This window comes from Gekko japonicus, unplaced genomic scaffold (assembly GCF_001447785.1).
Source record: "Gekko japonicus isolate JY-2015 unplaced genomic scaffold, Gekko_japonicus_V1.1 scaffold1175, whole genome shotgun sequence".
NCBI lineage: Eukaryota > Metazoa > Chordata > Lepidosauria > Squamata > Gekkonidae > Gekko > Gekko japonicus.
The window spans coordinates 412665-430856 of record NW_015163123.1 but is presented as its reverse complement, the minus strand read 5'-3'; the positions used below and the strand labels follow the sequence as shown (position 1 = coordinate 430856).

Below are 18192 nucleotides of genomic sequence, written 5' to 3'. Positions count from 1 at the left end.
ATGTTCACTTAATCTGCTTTCCCACCTCCTCGTAGGTCAAAAGAATCCTTCCTTGAAATCTCCAGGAAGATGCCATCTAGCCCTTTGCACTCCCAAGTCTGTGTCTTTCTAGTTGTCAGATGCTGGTCAAGGTGTGAGCTGGGCATTTCATTGTCTTCAGCCAGAGAGCCATTTGCATTTGCAAAAGCTTTGGTGGTTGGGATTTGCTAGACCTATTGGCAAGATTACCAATGCTTGGGAGTGATTTGACTTCCTACTTCCTCCCTGTCTTCTGCTAATTGAGAAAAACATCTAAACCATGTGGGAGTTTTACAGAGCCCAAACCAAAAATTAAAATGCATTTTCCCACATGATCCACATTTCCACATTTACTCTGATTAGCAGTTAGTCAAGTATTAAAACATTTTCTTAGAATTTTAAAGTATTTTGAATCTCTTAAAAAGTTACCCACTCTCGGTAATTTTATATTACATTGACAAAACAAAAGGGGTAATAGAATTAATTTAGAATTAGTATTGATTTTGTGATTGCACTTAATTAATTTGAGATCGTAACAAAAACAGATTTGAGTCCAGTAGCACCTTACTGGACTAGAATCTAACTGTTGAACTAAGTAGTCATAATCATTCCAAATGTAGGGAAATTATGTTAAATTCCACTCTCAGCAATAAGTAGTGGAGGGATCAATATTCCAGTCTCTAGGAGCCTTGGTGCAAATCTTTAACCCTTGTTGTAATTGTCAACTTTTTAAAAGGGAGACTTTGTTAGAATACTTTTCAAGTACGGTATGTTTTCTTTTAGATATGACTTTCTATAGATAAGGATTCCAAGTGGAGATGTGACCAAATTTCATGACAGTTACAGTTTGATCCCAAAGTTTTAAGTCACCTTGGGTGTTCAGCACAAAAGTGTGGTCAGTCTTTTTCCCGACCATATCAAGAAAATTTTATTTAAAATATTGCTATTTAAACTGGACACCTGTTTTTGCATCTATTATACAAAAATGGTATAAAAGAAACAGAAGTGGAAAATATGCCAAAGAAACTAGCCAGGACAAAAATATCTTCCTGACCTTGCACAAAAATTATAAGAACATTTTTTAAAAATCATATTTGTGCATTTCTAGTTATAAGTCTAAAACAACGTGAGCAGATTATTGACAAAACTAACACAGAACATATGGGAAGGAATCTTCCATACATCCCATCCCAGCTTCCTGAAATCCTTTAAACCATATTTATGAAAACGCAAAACAGGGCGGAGAGACATATGCAATGCTCCCTCTAAGCTGTGGAGTCTTGTGAGCAAAAATTCAACTTTGTGAGCTACTGGGATTAAAGTTGTGAGCGAGTTATTTGGCTACTGCATAAATTAGTTTGCTCTGGAGCCATCCTTCCTGAGCTAAGACAAAAATGTGTGAGCTGGAGGCTAAAAAAGTGAGCTAGTTCACACTAACTCAGTTTAGAGGGAACATTGGACATACACCCACCCCCCCAAGGACTCTACTGTACCTTCTTCAGTTTCACCAAGGAATCACTATTTGTTATTTGTACCAGGAATCTAACCAATAGATAGTACTTTATCTTTGTCTTAGATTTTATCTTTGTCTTAGAGTTAAAAGAGATAATACCAATTATCCTACATTGTACTCCCATGAATTAGCAACTGGACTGCATCCAAGTTCTCCAGGACCTTTCCAGATGTCCCCCTTCTTCCATGAAGCCGTGTGTTGAAATCAAATCTGAAACCTCATGTGATGGAACAGGCCTGCTCTGACTTACAGACCCTGTTCTGCCTGTCCCCTCAGTTTCCTGTAGGGTGCTATTCCACTTCCTGCTACTAGGATGCACTGCTACCACCTGCTCAATTTAGGGGTCCTGAATGAGAGGAACAGGACTCTCAATCCCCCTTCCAAGTTCTGAGGCCTGGCCTCAAGGTCTCCCGCTACCCAGTGCCTGGTTATCACAGGGACCAAGTACAACTTTGGGTTTTCCCCTGGAGGGTTGGCAACGGGTGCCTTGACTGATTCCCTCCCAATCTGGGAAATTATCCAAGTGGTTGAAGGACTATGTGGTACAGAAACTTAGGGTCACATCCAATATTAAAAAGGATTTATTAAAAAGAAAGTAAGTTCAAGCACCCTTAATCACAACAATAGATCAGCACACGTAAGAACAAAGAAAAGTTGGTTATAAACACATCCTTCTTTCGCTGGTTCTAAAACTTACTCAAACTAGATGTCACAATCAGTGTAGGTACATACAAACTTATACAGTTGTGAAAGGTTCTAAAGATGTCCCATTACCTCAGGCTCCCTGCATTCAGTGGGCCGAACCACATGGTTAAAGATGGCTCCGGGCCTGCAGAACAGAGTTCAGCAGTCTGTCCTCTTCCAAGGACCAACACCAAGAAACCCTCCCTCTTGGGAGCAAGCGCTTTTATTAAACCTCTGACTCCACCCAGTTTACATCACTCTACCACTTTTGACCTGGTCCGCCCAGGTCCCACACGTGGAGCCTGGGACAACCAGGTGCATCCTGGGAGCCCTCCTGGAAGACATTCTGGGAAATTTCCTCGAGTCACTTAGCGATCCCTACACCAAATTATTTGCATAACGAAGGCCCCGGTCACACGGAGCATTAGGCACGCTAGAGAGACGGAAGATAGGCGGATTTTCTGGGCATGATCTCACCACCACATCTGGGAAGCGTAGAGCTCCCGTGGCTCACCCGAGGCTTCGCTCCGAAGATGCGCTGTAAAAAACTAGTACCTCCGAGGTACTAGTTTCCGGAAAGCGCGGGGCAAGGGCGGGCGTCAGATCATGTTTCCGGTGTTAGCTCGTGGCATCTGGCGCCCACCCATGTCCCGTCGCGAAAAGTTTTTTTTTGTCCAGTCTCCACGGGTGCGCACAAGCACCCAACGGCGCATGCGAACACTTGGGTAAAAAAAAAAAAAAACAACCCCTGCGGCGGCGCTGCTTTGCCGCACCGCAGGAGTGAGACATGATCGGCACCTCCCCCCAACCACGGGACGTCGGCGGGACGTCCAGCGGGACGTTTGATCCGGCTGCCGCGCAGTAGTTCGCTCCGGGGCAAACAGCCACGCCTCCCCCCGCCCGCAATATCCGGCCCGTGTGACCGGGGCCTATGGCAGGTAACTGATCTAGCTTCCAGAGAGAAGAGGGGGGAAAACAGGAACATTTTAAAAACTCCAAGTGGGTTTTTTCTCTCCACACCTTATAATAGCCAGAGCAAGTTGTCCTCATTTAGTACCAGATGACTTGTAATAGTAACAGCAGGAAAAACTAATAAGCAACTCCAGTTTAAACCAATAAACGAACCTTTTATTTTTAGGCAGCATGTAACAATGCAGTTGATGATAATAATGAAGCTTTTCTCTCGTGCTGCCAGTAAGAGTTCTGAGCATCTTTTCATTGGTATCATATTAAGGCTTCTTGCTTTCCTTCATAGGTTTCAGCTATGAACACTTAAACTTCATTGCTTGCCTTCACATATTCACGCATCTCAACATCTGCAATTCTGACAAAATCTTGAAAAGTTTGTTGTTCAGGAACACTGGCTGGTCTTACAGAGACACACCTGAAGAGCTTCCGGCTTGTGTCATAATTTCCCACGCACCTATGGGCCCGACCTCGGATTAATCGTGGGAGTTCCCGGTCCTGGTTTAGAAGTATAGTAAAAGGTTGTTTCCTGTCTTTTGCTTAGCATAAAAACAATCTCTTCTTACAATGAGTGAAGAATTATGGTATCTGTATGTCTGTTCCCATTGTAACTGTATGTCTGTGCTCATTGTAAGTTATGGGCTAAATTGCTTTAAGTAAAATCAAATATGGTTTAATTTAATTCTGTTCAATTTGATTAATTAAAATTCTGTTTAATTTAATAAACTGGCTGGACAAACACTTGTCAGGGATGCTTTCGGTTGATCCTGCACTGAGCAGGGGTTTGGGGTAAATGGGGCCATATGACCGCTTCCAACTCTATGATTCTATGAATAGACAGGGTTTATGGGGCATTCTGGTTACAGTTGGTAAGAATCATTGCCAAGATGCCACAATTATGTACAGAATTTTAAAAATTGTTATATGTTTCTTTGTATATTAGCAGGGGTCATTTCCTGCCGGAGCGCCCCGGAGTAGGGGTGGGATTTAAATGCATGGCTTCCTGCCAAGGCGGGTTGGGGGGGAAGCGAAGAGAGAAGGGGTTTAAAGTTTAACCCCTTTCTCTCTAGGGTCGTGCAGCAGCAGCACAATCTTTCCATTGTATTCTAAACCCCTTCCCTCTTTGCTTCCCCCCCACCCCGCCTTGGCAGACTGGCTGGGGAAGGGAAGGGGAGGCTTTTGAAGATGCCTCCCCCCCTTTTTTGCTTCCCCTTCTGACACGCTTCCGGTGATGTCAGTGGACGTGGCATATGCTAATGATTATACTAATAGCAGGTATGCTAATGAGCTCCTGCACCTTTCTACAAAATGACCCCTGTATATTAGGGTGATGTTTTTATGATGGAATTGAAGGTACCTTCTTTACATGTCCTAGTTACATATGGAAAATACTTACAATCTCATAGAATACACATGAGACACTCTCCTTCCCATCTCTCAAAAGGAAAGTCTTTGCACCATACAGTCCAGGGGTAACTGCAGAATCCAGAATACCTAAATGATACAGGGAAGAATAGACAATGCAGTTGTTATTCATCTTGGCATGAATTTTTTTTACTGATAAATGTCTTTAGGCTGTGTTTTTTTTTTTTAAGGAGATCGAAATGGTGTGCTAATCCTGCATGTTACCTTCATTTTTTATTTTGCATTTGGTTATATAATTACGGTGAGATCATGCTATATTCCCTCCATCAGTCAAGAGTTTATTTGTAAGTAAAGGTAAAGGTTCCCTTGCTCGAAAACCAGTTGAATCCGACTCTAGGGTTGCGGTGCTCATCTCCGTTTCAAAGCCGAAGGGCCAGCGCTGTCCGAAGACATTTCCGTGGTCATGTGGCCGGCATGACTAAACACCAAGGTGCATGGAACACTGTTACCTTCCCACCGAAGTGGTACCTATTTATCTACTTGCAATTTCTTGCTTTCCAACTGCTAGGTTGGCAGGAGCTGGAACTAGAGATGGGAGCTCACTCCATCATGCGGCACACTCGGGTCTCGAACTGCTGAACTACCAACCTTCCACAGCCTGCAGTTCAGCATCTTAACCACTTGAGCCACGTAAAGTACAAACTGCAGTTTGCCAGCATATTCCTGCCCGGTGTTTTAATTGTTGTTTTTATGTCTTTGTATGTTTTTAGCTCTGATTTTGTTTTAATAATGTGTTATTTGTTGGCTATAATGGTTTTTAAGATGTATTTTGGTTATTTATGTTTTAATTTGTTAGCTGCCTTGGTGGCCTTTTGAGGGCAGGAAGGCAGGGTATAAATTTTGTTAAGTAAATAAAATTAATTTAAAATGGTGCCCTACTAGTTTCTTAATATTGCCATTTTTTCCTTATGCATAGGAACCTGTCTGATCTATGTAGACAATAGGAGGGCACTGTTGATACATGATCTCACACAGAAGAACAAGCAAGTGGATGAGCCCAAGGATGTTAGATCCTGTAATGGTCTTGCGTGAGTCTACCTGGGAATAAAGTTGGCATCTTGGTCTGTTTAATGGTTTGGCCTCTGAGTTCGTATTTCTGTTAGGTGACCTGCTGTTGCTGGTAAGAAGTTGTTTTGTGGAAGGGTGGCTGTCTGAAAGCAAGGCGTGGTCTCCTTACCTAGGAGAGGCTGCAGGTCATTGTGCTGCTTTGAGCTTGAGCTACAGGCGACAACCACTCATGTTTTGTTTTGATCTCTTCTGAGCCTGCCTTGTACTAGGCAATTTTCTGATACCAGTCTGTCTTGGTTGATCTGTTCCTTCACTTCACTGCATGGGTGTCATACTCCCAAGAATGCCTGTCAGAAATCCTTCAGGTTTGCCCTGACCTGGATAGCCCAGGCGAGCCCGATCTCATCAGATCTCAGAAGCTAAGCAGAGCCAACCCTGGCAAGTAACTGGAAGGGAGACCTCCAAGGAATATCAGGGCTTGGGACGCAGAGGCAGGCAATCAAGCCACCTCTTTGAAATGTCCAAACGCCACTAGGGGTTGCCAGAAGTCACCATGACTTCCAGGCATGCAAGCACACACACACATACACATAAATCCTTCAGGTTTGAGTTCCTGTTCAAGTGGAGCGAATGTAGTTGTAACATAGATTGCACTTAGCTGTAGACAGTGGATTGTGTAATGTACTCAGGAGTGAGACCTGGACGTGTGTTGATATATGTAGAATCTGTAGCCTTTCTTCCAACCGCCTCCCTTTAAAAACCAGTCTAAATATTAATGCTGGTACAGGAAGAGAAGGGCATAGAGTATGGCATCCGGCATGTGCTGGTTCCCGTGTCAGGATAATATCCTTCCAACAGTACAGCTGATGCCATGATGTTACGCAGCTTCCTTTTTGAAGCTTTTTGGAGGAACCCTTCCTGCTTTGCATGACATATGATGTGTTGCAGTGCCTCCTGCCTAAAGAAGGATGGGTTGTGAATGGTGTTCAGACTTTGTATGTGATTTCTCAAGCTACCTTCCTAATCAATTAAATCATATGCTACTTTGTTGCTACTACCACTGAGTCTTTATCAAATTTCAGTAACCTTGCCACAGGAGGATGGGTAGGCCACATTCCAAGTGAGAACCAGTGCAAAAACAGGAGCACCATTTCACAGGAGGAACTACCAACACCTAATCATATTTGTGTCATTTTTTTGTGATTTTGCCCAGTGTGAAATTGGCCCTAGATCTCGCTCTACTGGATTATCCAAGAGTGGATTTTTTGGTGACATGTGAATGTAGTAGTCATGTGTTGTATGACTACTCAATAGCACTTCATGCTTATACAATCAATGAAGTGACTGCAAAATTAAAGAAAAACAATATTAATATTTCCTGGGAAATCCCTGAGAATTGCCATAAAAGTATTGTTCTTACCTAATACTTCAAACAACAGTGGTGCTTTATTGGTATACTGGCTCCAGTGCTTCATACTCTCAATGACAGCAGAGAGGATTCTGAGAGAATTGTCTTTTTCTTTCAGTCTGATTTGATAGGATGGTGCTTTCTTTCACATGGAAAGAAAGTAAAAAGGCCTTGTCAGTGAAAAACTTGGCATGTGAGGATTTTTAGTACACCTCATAATTTGATGCTTTAAATGATCATTATTTGCTCTTCTGCTGCTGAATCTTGTTTTTGTGATACTAGAGGCCATGTGTGTGAGAGAGAATTCACAGTAGATTATATTTCTGCCTGTTCTGAGCACAGCAATTTTGCCATGTTCAAGCTAGTTACTCCAGGCAATTTCACAGCCTGATAGGAGGATTACTGTACCTCCTAGGCAGCAAATCATTTGATATCATCACTCATGTGTAAGAAAGACAATTTTCTACTTTTCTAGGTACAATAAAAAGTTATTTTTCCAGATTCAGAAATATTACAAGCATGCTGGAAAGGCCAGACTTATATAATATACACCACTTGTTTCATTATGAGCAGTAATATTGATCTAAAGGAGCAATAATTTGCCAGAACACATGTATGGAACTCTTCATCTATATCTATATCTATATCTATATCTATATCTATATCTATATCTATCTATCTATCTATCTATCTATCTATCTATCTATCTATCTATCTATCTATATTCATTTATCCTGAACTTTCAGAATAGAACTCAACCTTGGCTATCCTTGATGCCTTTGTTTACATATTAATGCCATGCCTGGAATATAAGGAACAGAAACAGTTGCTATTCAGTTGAAGCAGTGTTGATTTTCTTGATTGATCTTAAATACTTAGCCTACAGTTGTCTTAAGAAGGCCACGGTCACACAGGAGGTTTAGCCCCGCAAGAGGGACGGATCGGGGGCGCAGCAAATGGGCGCGATCACACCGCAACATCTGGGAAGCGGCGCCCACCCGTCCCCGATCCGTCCCTGAAGTCCGATAACGCGCAGCAAAAAAGAACCTACAAAAGAGCAGCACCTACCTGAAACACCGCAGCAAACGCGGCTGTGGGATCGCCGGCGCGCCCGTCTTCAGGAGCATTCGAGGCTCCCGGCAGAACTGTGCATGCGCACACATGCGCAGCCGGCTGCCTCGCTCTCCCTTCCGTGGCTCCCCCCCCGGCATCTGATCGTGCCGGGGAGCAACTGCACGGCGGCTCAGGGCATCTGTCTGATCCCACCGCCGCGTGTGTCTTTTGGTGCAGCCCTAAAGAGCCGCACTTTGGCCGCATCATTTCCCCCGTGTGGCCGGGGCCGAAGTTGTGAATACAGGCAAGAGGGTTAAAACAAAAACTCAATCCCTGATTTTAAAAAATAACTGGTGTGTGTTTAAATTTTACCTGAATCATTTTGTCTCCTTGGATATGCTCAGCTTTTTTCTCATTAATTTTTTGTTGGTGTGGATTGTGTCTAAACATATATGATGTCCTTTGACTCAGTAGGCCTCTCGGCATGTTTGGTTGTCCTGGCTGTTGCGCTGTAGATGAATAACTTTGCCCAGCTGCTCCTGTGCTGATGTTTTGTGATGCTTTTGGACGGCCAGGAAGTTTCTGCTGACATGATCCTGTTTCTGTTAAGCAACTGGAGCCGTACTCCAGCTTTGGAATCTTTCTCTTTTCAGTTCTGCAGCCAAATGTCACACAGTCATTTTTTCCCCAAACGTTAGAACTGGCACTTTCCTCCTCTAGCCTGGAGTGAAATAATTTTATATAGCTTAATGTGTGACTGTCTATATAATTATTCTTTTCAATAATCCCACAATTTGAAACCCATTGTCCCCCCCCCACATTAATTCCAGGAATAACTACAGCATCTAGGTATGATCACAATCATCAGCCATTTACTCCAGAGCAGTCCCTCTGAAGACAAGTTGAATGATCCCGCATCAACTGTTTGAAACTCAGGGACAAACTAGATTTTGATTGAAATGTGCATCTAGTTCCTCCTTCCATAATGTCCTGGCTATACAAGTGTCTGTGTTTTTCAGCCCCAGGTCCAGATCTGATGGAAAGTGCCCTCAAGTGGCAATCGGCTTTCGGGGACCCCCTAGGGTTTGCAAGGCAAGAGACATTCAGAGGTGGTTTGCCATTGCCTGCCTCTGTGTTGCAACTCTGGACCTCTTTGGTGGTCTCCTCCACATACCAACCAGGGCCGACCCTGCTTAGCTTCCGAAATCTGACAACATCAGGCTAGCTTGGGCCATCCAGGTCAGGACGTGTCCAGATTAGGCTTGCCAGCCTCCAGGTGTGGCCTGGAGATCTCCGGCTTTTACAACTGATCTCCAGCTGACAGAGATCGGCTCCCCTGGTGAAAATGGCTGCTTTGAATGGTGGACTCTATGACATTGTACCATGCTGAGGCCCCTCCCCTCCCCAAACCCCACCGTCTCCCAAAACCACCCCCAAAGTCTCCAAGTATTTTCCAACCCAGACCTGGAAACCCTAGTCCAGATAACTGGCTGCCAATATTGTGTGTGTTTGAAATGTGGCATATTGTGGCATAACAGCATGTTAACTGTACTAGACTTGGAAGGCTGAACAAGTACCGACTAAAGAAGATTTGATAATGAAAATATTGGAGGTTGCAGAAATGGACTGTTTAACGCAGAAAGTTAACGGAAAGATGAATACTGTATTTCAGAATGTATGGTCACCGTTTTATAAGTGGCTGAATAACTAAGAAAGGGAATTTTACTCTAAATGGCTTATGGGTTGGAGATCTGTAGTGGTGTTGGGAAGGGAGATTGTGGGTGATGGGATGTAAGTATATGTGGAATGTGGAATGTATGGTTGTCTGAAAAACAATAAAGATCTATTTTAAAAAAAAACTGTACTAGATATTACAGTGAGGGGATGTTGCACTTCATAGCCTAAAAATATGACTGATTTCTCCAGTATTTGGATCCCTCCTAATCTGTCTTCCCTTCTGTCTCTTTATTTACCTTCTGATTTATTACGTTTTCCCTGCAAACTACTTCACCTAGTTTGTTCAAAATATTTACCTTCTTGCAGAAATAATTCCAAGCTCAGATATAATTAAGACAAAATAAATAAATAAAAGGACTTGGCTTTGCAGAGTGACCCAGATCAGCCAAATGCCTGTCCATAAAGAAAGGTCTTCAACTTTTCCAGAACCCTAACAAAGACTGAGGTTTCCTAACATCCTCAAGAAGGAGCTTCCAGTGTTAAGCACCTATAACATTAAAGGTAGGACTTCTGTCAACGTGTTAGAGACAGAATAGCAAACAATGCCTATTGACTAGGTCTCAGTTGGTGGGCTGGCTCACTTAGGAAGAGGTGGTCGCTAAAGTATCAGATTCCCAGGCCATTCAGGGGATTAACTATCAAAACCAGCGTCTTGACTTGAGTTCAGAACCTGAGTGATAGCCAACATAACTGGCATAGAACAGGCTATATGTGCACCTCTGTCAGCAAGCTGCCAAATGGTATTTTAGATTCCTGATCATATTCTGGTCTGTGTATGCTTGGCTACATTATACACGCGATGTAGTCTCCCCCCCCCCCCTCGGTGGTTAGCGCTTCTGTACCCATGCGCATGCCTAGACACTGCCTGCTTGCAAGAAGTTATTTACTGCTTTGTTATCTATCCCAAGGTCACAGGTGTTGGAGTGGAGTACTCTGTGCTTCACCTCTAATGAGGGGAGACTGTGGGAAATGTTTTGTAGCAATAATAACCTGGCCATTTGTTTCCCAGGGAAGTAGCCGCGCAAAAGAGGCTTTTGGCTCGAGCGGAAATTATAATCATTGGCTGTAACCATTTTGAATGTGCTTTATGCTTTTCTGCTCTGTGGTCCCCGGTTATTCTGAACAGAGAATCTGTTCAGTGACTCATGTCTGTCAATAAAGTTATCCTTTCTACAAGAGTGACTCTGTTGATTTTGTGAGACCTGACAACCTCTTAGGAGAACAGCAGCTGCATTCTGCACCAATTGAAGCTTCCAAGATATCTTCAGAGATATCTTGGGCTTAGTCAGAGTAGAAAACAACTAAAGCCTGGTTCACAGATGAAAGAGAATAATGTGGCAATATGATGGACAAGTCCTGAGGTTACAGAATAGATTGGACCTCTATGGACTGCAGGTGATACTTTCATGCAAATGGAAAACTAGCAGAATATGGAGAGAGGCTTTCTTTCCCTTGCCCTTGCTTTGCCATGTTGACTTTCAACTAGCAAGGATTTTTTTAAAAAAACATAGAGGAACATCCCAAAATGTGACTGTAGGTGAAGTGGTACATTCCATCACCTCATGGTCACCTCGTTCCCATACAAGAGTGAGCCAGATCTTCAGTATCTGAATCCAAAGGTCAGATGTGTGGATCATAGTGAACCAAACCTTCATGGCCAGTTCAGGCTTTTCTCATGACCAGAATGAGCAACATCGTGTCCTCAACTGTAAATGGACACAAGGTATTAAAAACTGTACCAACCTCCAGTTGTTCACATTCCTTCCTGTACTTGATTCAATGGACTTTGATGGGGCTTGTTGTTTTAATAGAGGAGATGGCATAGAAAGCTCTGTTGGACTTCAAAGACACAATATTAAGAGTTTGCACTGGATAATATTGATGCAGCCAGTTTAAAAATATTTATTTCCATAATTTTTAAGATCCCATGAAACGGTAAGGTTTAAGAAATTAATTTCAAGTATTTAAATATATTAGTATAACAGAATAAAGGAATTAAAGAAAGCTTAAAGTGGGATTTCCCCCCTACTTACTCAACACCTGTTGTTTTCTGTAGCTGAGTTGGTTCTGGCTTTGCAGCTTCCCAGCCAAAATCTTTAAAAATCAAAAGACATGGAACAATTAATGAAACATAAGCGTGAAATCTTGCAATACCTAATTTGAGAGCTTGCAAAGCACAAAACATACACGTGGACTGTACTGTCTTCATCCCTCTGTTTTTGGGTATTGGCTGTGACCTAATTTGGTCTGTGCTTGTAACAGGAATTCTCTCTCTCTCTCACACACACACACTCACTCACACACACACACACACACACAGCATTCCCCAACATTAAGTTCTATAGTTGTTCAAAGGAATCTCCAGGTGAGCCCTGTGGGACTTTGGTTCACAGCCATATTGTTCAAAATAGTCATAGGAGCACTAAAAGATGCGCCTTTCAATGGGTTTAACCCATAGCATTCTTGTAATAGGGTACTGTGCCTTAACTTTTGCTGGATCAACATGTGCTCCAACCATCCCTGCTTACCAGGGATAATCCCTTTCTTCTGGTTCTTAGGAAATTACACTCTCTAATGTTTGCCTTTTGCAGATGCTTGTTAAAAATCAGTGTGAATTGCTTGAGCTGTCATTATTCAGCGGCTTTACCTCACTATCTATTAGCTAAATCTGTGTGTGGGCGGGTTCGTGCATGCACGCATGTGCAATTTGTTGCTAGAGTAGAGGCATGATCACCAAAGTACTGTGCAGTGCACGGCCTGTCATTTCACGGACCGCAGCTGCTGAGCTATGTTTTATTGATGAACGTGACAGGCAGTTGTGTTTTTTCTGCCTTATCGAAACCAAACAACACATGCTTCCTTAGCTTTGAAATAGATGTAGGAGAGGCAGTTGCGGAGTAAATGAATGCAGCATACCCTAAACACACTAGAGTTGTCAACAGCATATAGCCACTGTGGGGAGGCCTTGGTATAAGAACTGGGGTGTTCCTCCCTGTTTGCCCCTGAGGGTGCTGATCAGACCAGAGGTCCACCTAGGCCAGCGTTCTGTTTCTATCACTGGCCAATCAGATGATGTACAACGAGGACCTGAAGCTGAGAGCTGTACCCTGTTGTCCACCCCCAGCATCTGAAAGATCAGTTGCGTGCTCCTTTTGAGTAGAAAATAGAGGTTCAAATTATCTAAATAAATAAAAATACACTGCCTCCGGACATGGAGGTTCAGTTTAGCTGCTTGTGGTCCCAATCCTCTCTTAGTATAATTATTTATAAGCAGCTATCAGTATAATCAGGAGCTGCGGTGGCTCAAGTGGTTAAGACGCTGAACTGCAGGCTGTGGAAGGTCGGTAGTTCAGCAGTTTGAGACCCGGGTACCGCATGATGGAGTGAGCTCCCGTCTCTAGTTCCAGCTCCTGCCAACCTAGCAGTTCGAAAGCAAGAAATTGCAAGTAGATAAATAGGTACCGCTTCGGTGGGAAGGGAACAGCGTTGCGTGCGCCTTGGTGTTTAGTCATGCCGGCCACATGACCATGGAAACATCTTCGGACAGCGCTGGCTCTTCGGCTTGGAAACGGAGATGAGCACCGCAATCCTAGAGTCGGATTCGGCTGGCTTTCGAGCAAGGGAACCTTTACCTTTTATCAGTATAATCTCTTGGTTTCTTCTTTCTGTATAAGTGGACACTGAGCAAGTGGAACACAGTCTACTATTGCCTTTCTAAAAAGCTGGATAAGCAATTATTTTATGGTTGCACATTACCATTTTCCCAAGGCAGCATTTTAAAAGCACAAAGCAATTGCAAAGCAGAAATTCATTCACTTAGGAAGAGTTCCCTCCTCCCCTTTTAACCCCAACAATAGGATTAATTCATATTACAATAGTTAGTCCTGACAGAATCCTATAACGTAGCCATTTCAGGCCTATGAGAGGTAACCAGCATCTCTTCTCCATGATAATCCACAAGAAAATACTCTTTCCTGTAATGAGGAACGTCAGCTCAGAGGAAAAGGGCAACATTTCAAGACACTTAAATTTAAAAGCTAGCCTTTTGCTTCGGTTTTGAAGCGAAAAAATATGCAAGACTTTGACAACAGACACAAATTACCCTGGGACGCTGGTGAATGTTCCAACTAAAGGAAAATATATTGAGATAGGAATTATGGAGGGGTGATAAAAGTCTGAACTCTGTGTACCTGCTAGCATGGTAGAAAGGTCCAAAGTGTCTGCTGCGTTGCTGGTACTTGACTCATTTTTAAGTGGGTTTGAAGTCAGTGGTTGTCTGGTTCTCTTTTTCTGGTTGAACAGCGGCACAGGTAAGCAGCCTAAAAATGTGGATTTGAAAGATAATGTAGTACTGGTAAACTGTTAAATTTACAATAAATTTGTTATCTTAGAGCACATACCCCAGCCCAGCAATTTGCTGCAGAGGAGGGGCTCAGGAAGCTGCCCTGACTCCAAAGAGCTATGCCATTCACGAAGATGAAGAAGAGGAAGAGGAAGAGGAGGAGGAGATGGGATTTATACTCTGCCCTTCACCCACAGTCTCAGAGCGGCTTACAGACTCCTTTCCCTTCCCCTCTCCACAACAGATACCCTGTGAGGTAGGTGGGGCTGAGAGAGCTCTTTACAGAAACTGCTCTTTTTCAAGAGCAGCTCTTATCAGAACTATCGCTTGCCCAAGGTCATCCAGCAGCTGCAAGTGGAGGAGTGGGGAATCAAACCCAGTTCTCCCAGGTTAGAGTCCACGCACTTAACCACTACACCAAACTGGCTCTCAAAGAAGGAAGGATGGCAGGAGTGGACTGGGAAGTGAAAATGGCCCTGGAGCAAGACCAGCTGCGCTGCTGGAGAAATTCAGCTCAGTGAGACAAACAGTGCCCATTAGTTGCTGGGGCTTGGCTCTGCTTGCTCCTGGCTGCCAGTGACCCCCCCAGGGCAGTGTCACACTAGGAAATTAAATGACCAATCAGTGTGAATTGCTTGAGGAGACAGAGAACTGCTTCTTCCGCTGCAGTAGATTCAACAACCTGCGTGGTTAGGAGCCCCGTACTGGATCAGAGCACTCATCATGAGGCTCTCCATTGTACTTTGATTTCTTCTCCGTATATTATGAGTAAGCAGCTCAAATAGCCCAGATTAGCCTGGGCTTGTCAGAATGTGGGAGCTAGGCAGGGTTGGCCATGGTCAGTGCTCGGATAGGAGACTACCAAAGAAGACTGAGGTTGATATGCAGAGGAAGACATTGGCAAACCCCCTCTGCTCATCTCTTGCCATGGACGGGGTTGCCGTGAGTCGGCTGTGACTCAATAGCAAGTGCCTCAATACCTGCGGTATGTGCAGCATGAGCCATCTAATCTGTATACGTGGAGGGGCTGTGGCTCACTGAGGAGGGGCTGTGGCTTAGTGGTAGAGCATCTGCTTGGCACACAGAAGGTCCCAGGTTCAGTCCCCGGCATCTCCAGTTAAAAGGATCAGGTAGGAGGTGATGTGAAAGACCTCAGCCCGAGACACTGGAGAACCGCTGCCAGTCTGAGTAGACAATACTGACTTTGATGTACCAAGGGTCTGATTCAGTATGGCAGCTTCATGTGTTCATGTGTTGTTGCATAACTTACTCTGCTGCTGCTTGGCGTTGGGAGATGGCAGTGCATTGTCAATGGACATGGCCTTTTCACATGACAGGACATTAAAAAAAATGCATGCCCTTCTCTAAAGATTCTACAATTTATAATTAAGTGGGTAGTGGGGAGAAGAGGAAGGACAACAGCTCTGTTCACAGGTTACAGTGAATGCTCATACATTCTGTGTACAGTATACACTTGATTTTTCTTTATATGTATATTCAGTAATTCTCGTGTTACAGTCAACACGTGCACAGCTGAACATGTGATTCAAACCCAGCATTTATCCAGTTACTAGACCTTGATTTCATTTGTAAAGCGAATTTCTTGCAACCTGATGTCCACAGGTCCAGGTCGTATGTATAAGCCTTCACTGTGAACAGGGCTACAGTTATGGGGGAGGGATTCTGCCTGCCAAGACATTTTGCATACTGGCAATTCTGCTATTGCAGCCTCCACTTCTGTCAGCCAGGTCCAAGCTTCATCTATCACAACAGCATGCACGTTGCTAATAATCTAAGTAATTTGCAACTTTAGCACTAATAAAATATTGATACCTGCTGTAGTACGGGTTGAGCTGTCAGTGAAGTTCCTCTTCATTTCTTTCAACTTATCTGTACACACAAAAAAATATTTTCTGAGCATCCCCCAGTTTTTCTTGATGCAACATGAAGGTAGCTTTTTAGGTAAAGGTAAAGGTTCCCTTGCTCGAAAGCCAGTCGAATCCGACTCTAGGGTTGCAGTGCTCATCTCCGTTTCAAAGCCGAAGAGCCAGCGCTGTCTGAAGACGTTTCCATGGTCATGTGGCCGGCATGACTAAACACCAAGGTGCACAGAACGCTGTTCCCTTCCCACCGAAGTGGTACCTATTTATCTACTTGCAATTTCTTGCTTTCGAACTGCTAGGTTGGCAGGAGCTGGAACTAGAGACGGGAGCTCACTCCGTCATGCGGCACCTGGGTCTCGAACTGCTGAACTACTGACCTTCCACAGCCCGCAGTTCAGCGTCTTAACCACTTGAGCCACCGCAGTTCCATTTACCTTTAGCTTTTTAAGACTAATGTAAAACACTAGCAGAGCCCAACCTAGTTTGTAGCTAAATTGTGCTGAAATTGCTGGATGTATACTAGAATAGAATGTATACTAGCAAACCAAAGTTCTCACAAATCTGCCGTGAATTCAAATCCATAATCAGCCACAAAGCTTACTTGGGGACCTTGGGCCAGTCCCTCTCTCTCAGATGCGCATACCTCACAGGGTGGTTGTGGGATAACATTGAGGAGAAAATAACTGTGTGCATGGCCGCCCAGAACTCCTTGGAGGGAAAGGCAGAATGAAAATTAAAATGTATAGAAGTAGCCAGGAAGATCAATATAGACATAAGGGAAGCACATTGGTCTTTTATTACAGAAGGATGCAAAAAAAAAAAATTCAACATTGCAAATGGATTGCCTATCTAGAATTCTGAGATGTAAACTCCATTTACAAACTGTGTTTGTTAAGGGGCAGTGATTAGAAAATCTGTTTCTCATTAATAGTCAGCATTCGTGATGTTCTATAAGAGCAAGTGCAAGATAATATTGATCCGTATACTACATTCAAGCCATTATTCAGGATTAATCATTACCATGTTATTCTGTAGAAAAGTCTTTAACTTCAGTATTATGCTAATTTTAGAAATCAATATTTTTTATGGGCAGGAATAAGAGGCACATTGAGTTTCTGTGGTCTAAACTTTGTCTCTTTTAATTCAGTTTGTATCTGTGTTGCCCTAAACTTCCAGAAAGGTATTAAATTTTAAACAGTTCAGACCACCAGATAAAAATCTGTCCTGTTATTTTTTCCCCTCACAGCAGCTTTGTGAGGTAGGTTAGGCTGAGATACAGCAAGTAGGCCAAGGCCTCATGGCTGAACGTGGATTTGAACTCAGATCTGGCGTGGTCTTTTAGTCTAAGCATTATGCCACACCAACTTCCTAACACTACAACAACATAAGCCCTTTTGAGCTGTTACATTTTACCACATGTGTGGTGAGAATGCACTAAATGCAATCCCCTGATACACACAGTCTTCCTTTTGTCTGGAAAGGGCAACATCCATATTTTCAGCTTTTGTACAGGTGAAACAGAACCCCAGGGCTACTGGTTTATGGAGATGTCCTGTTCTGGAACAAGGCTTAAAACTGGAAAAAAATTCCTTACGGTCTTGGTTAGAACAGCAACAGAAGGATATGAAATTAAATGGTCATGTAGCTTGGGAAAGAGACAAAATCTCTAAATGGGTCAAGGGGGACAAATTTTGTTTAAGTAATACACTCAAATTTTTGCACCTGTTTATAGGAGTGGAAAGTCTGCCATTTAAGGTCTGTACTGGACTTTAAGCCCTACCTAAACCATTTCTCAATCAAAAACAGCAGTTAATAAACAGCTGTGGGTTGTTAACCAAGCTCTGTTTTGCTTTAAAATCACGGGTTAATATTTGCCTTTGGAGAAAAAAAATTAACTTCGTCATACTTTTGTATGCAATCTTGGGCTGAAGATGGGGAGGGAACCAGAAAGGGGTATTTCAGAACTGGGGGAATCGAGTAGAGGCCAGTTGAAGAAAACCCAAACAGAGACCCAAACTCGTGAGGAGAAATTGTGCTATGGGCTGGTGCCAGTTGAAGGCTGAGGTAAAACAGACCAGTGTTGTCAAGCTACATTAAGAAAGGGCGGGAAAGCGCCCAAATCCTTCAATGCAAGGGGGGGGGGGGGCGTTTTTTG

General features: G+C 43.4%; 1 protein-coding gene across 1 annotated transcript; it reads right to left on the bottom strand.

Annotated features, from left to right (window-relative positions):
* Positions 1 to 3487: 3487 nt before the first annotated feature.
* Positions 3488 to 16030, bottom strand: SPATA22 (spermatogenesis associated 22). The gene is made up of 7 exons (XM_015406875.1): positions 15988 to 16030; positions 14003 to 14131; positions 11846 to 11906; positions 8021 to 8069; positions 7035 to 7164; positions 4578 to 4675; positions 3488 to 3679 (listed from the first exon to the last, which is right to left on the bottom strand). The coding sequence occupies exons 1-7, from the start codon at positions 16028 to 16030 to the stop codon at positions 3488 to 3490; spliced, it is 702 nt and encodes a 233-aa protein (XP_015262361.1).
* Between the last annotated feature and the right edge of the window lie 2162 nt (positions 16031 to 18192).

Coding starts and splice junctions, on each gene's coding strand:
- SPATA22 (XM_015406875.1), bottom strand. CDS start 16,030: ATGAAGAGGAACTTCACTGACAGCTCAACCCGTACTACAGCAG. Junction 14,132..15,987: donor CTCAACCCGTACTACAGCAG/GTATCAATATTT, acceptor CCACATTTTTAG/GCTGCTTACCTGTGCCGCTG. Junction 4,676..7,034: donor ACTGTTGTTTGAAGTATTAG/GTAAGAACAATA, acceptor TGTATCATTTAG/GTATTCTGGATTCTGCAGTT.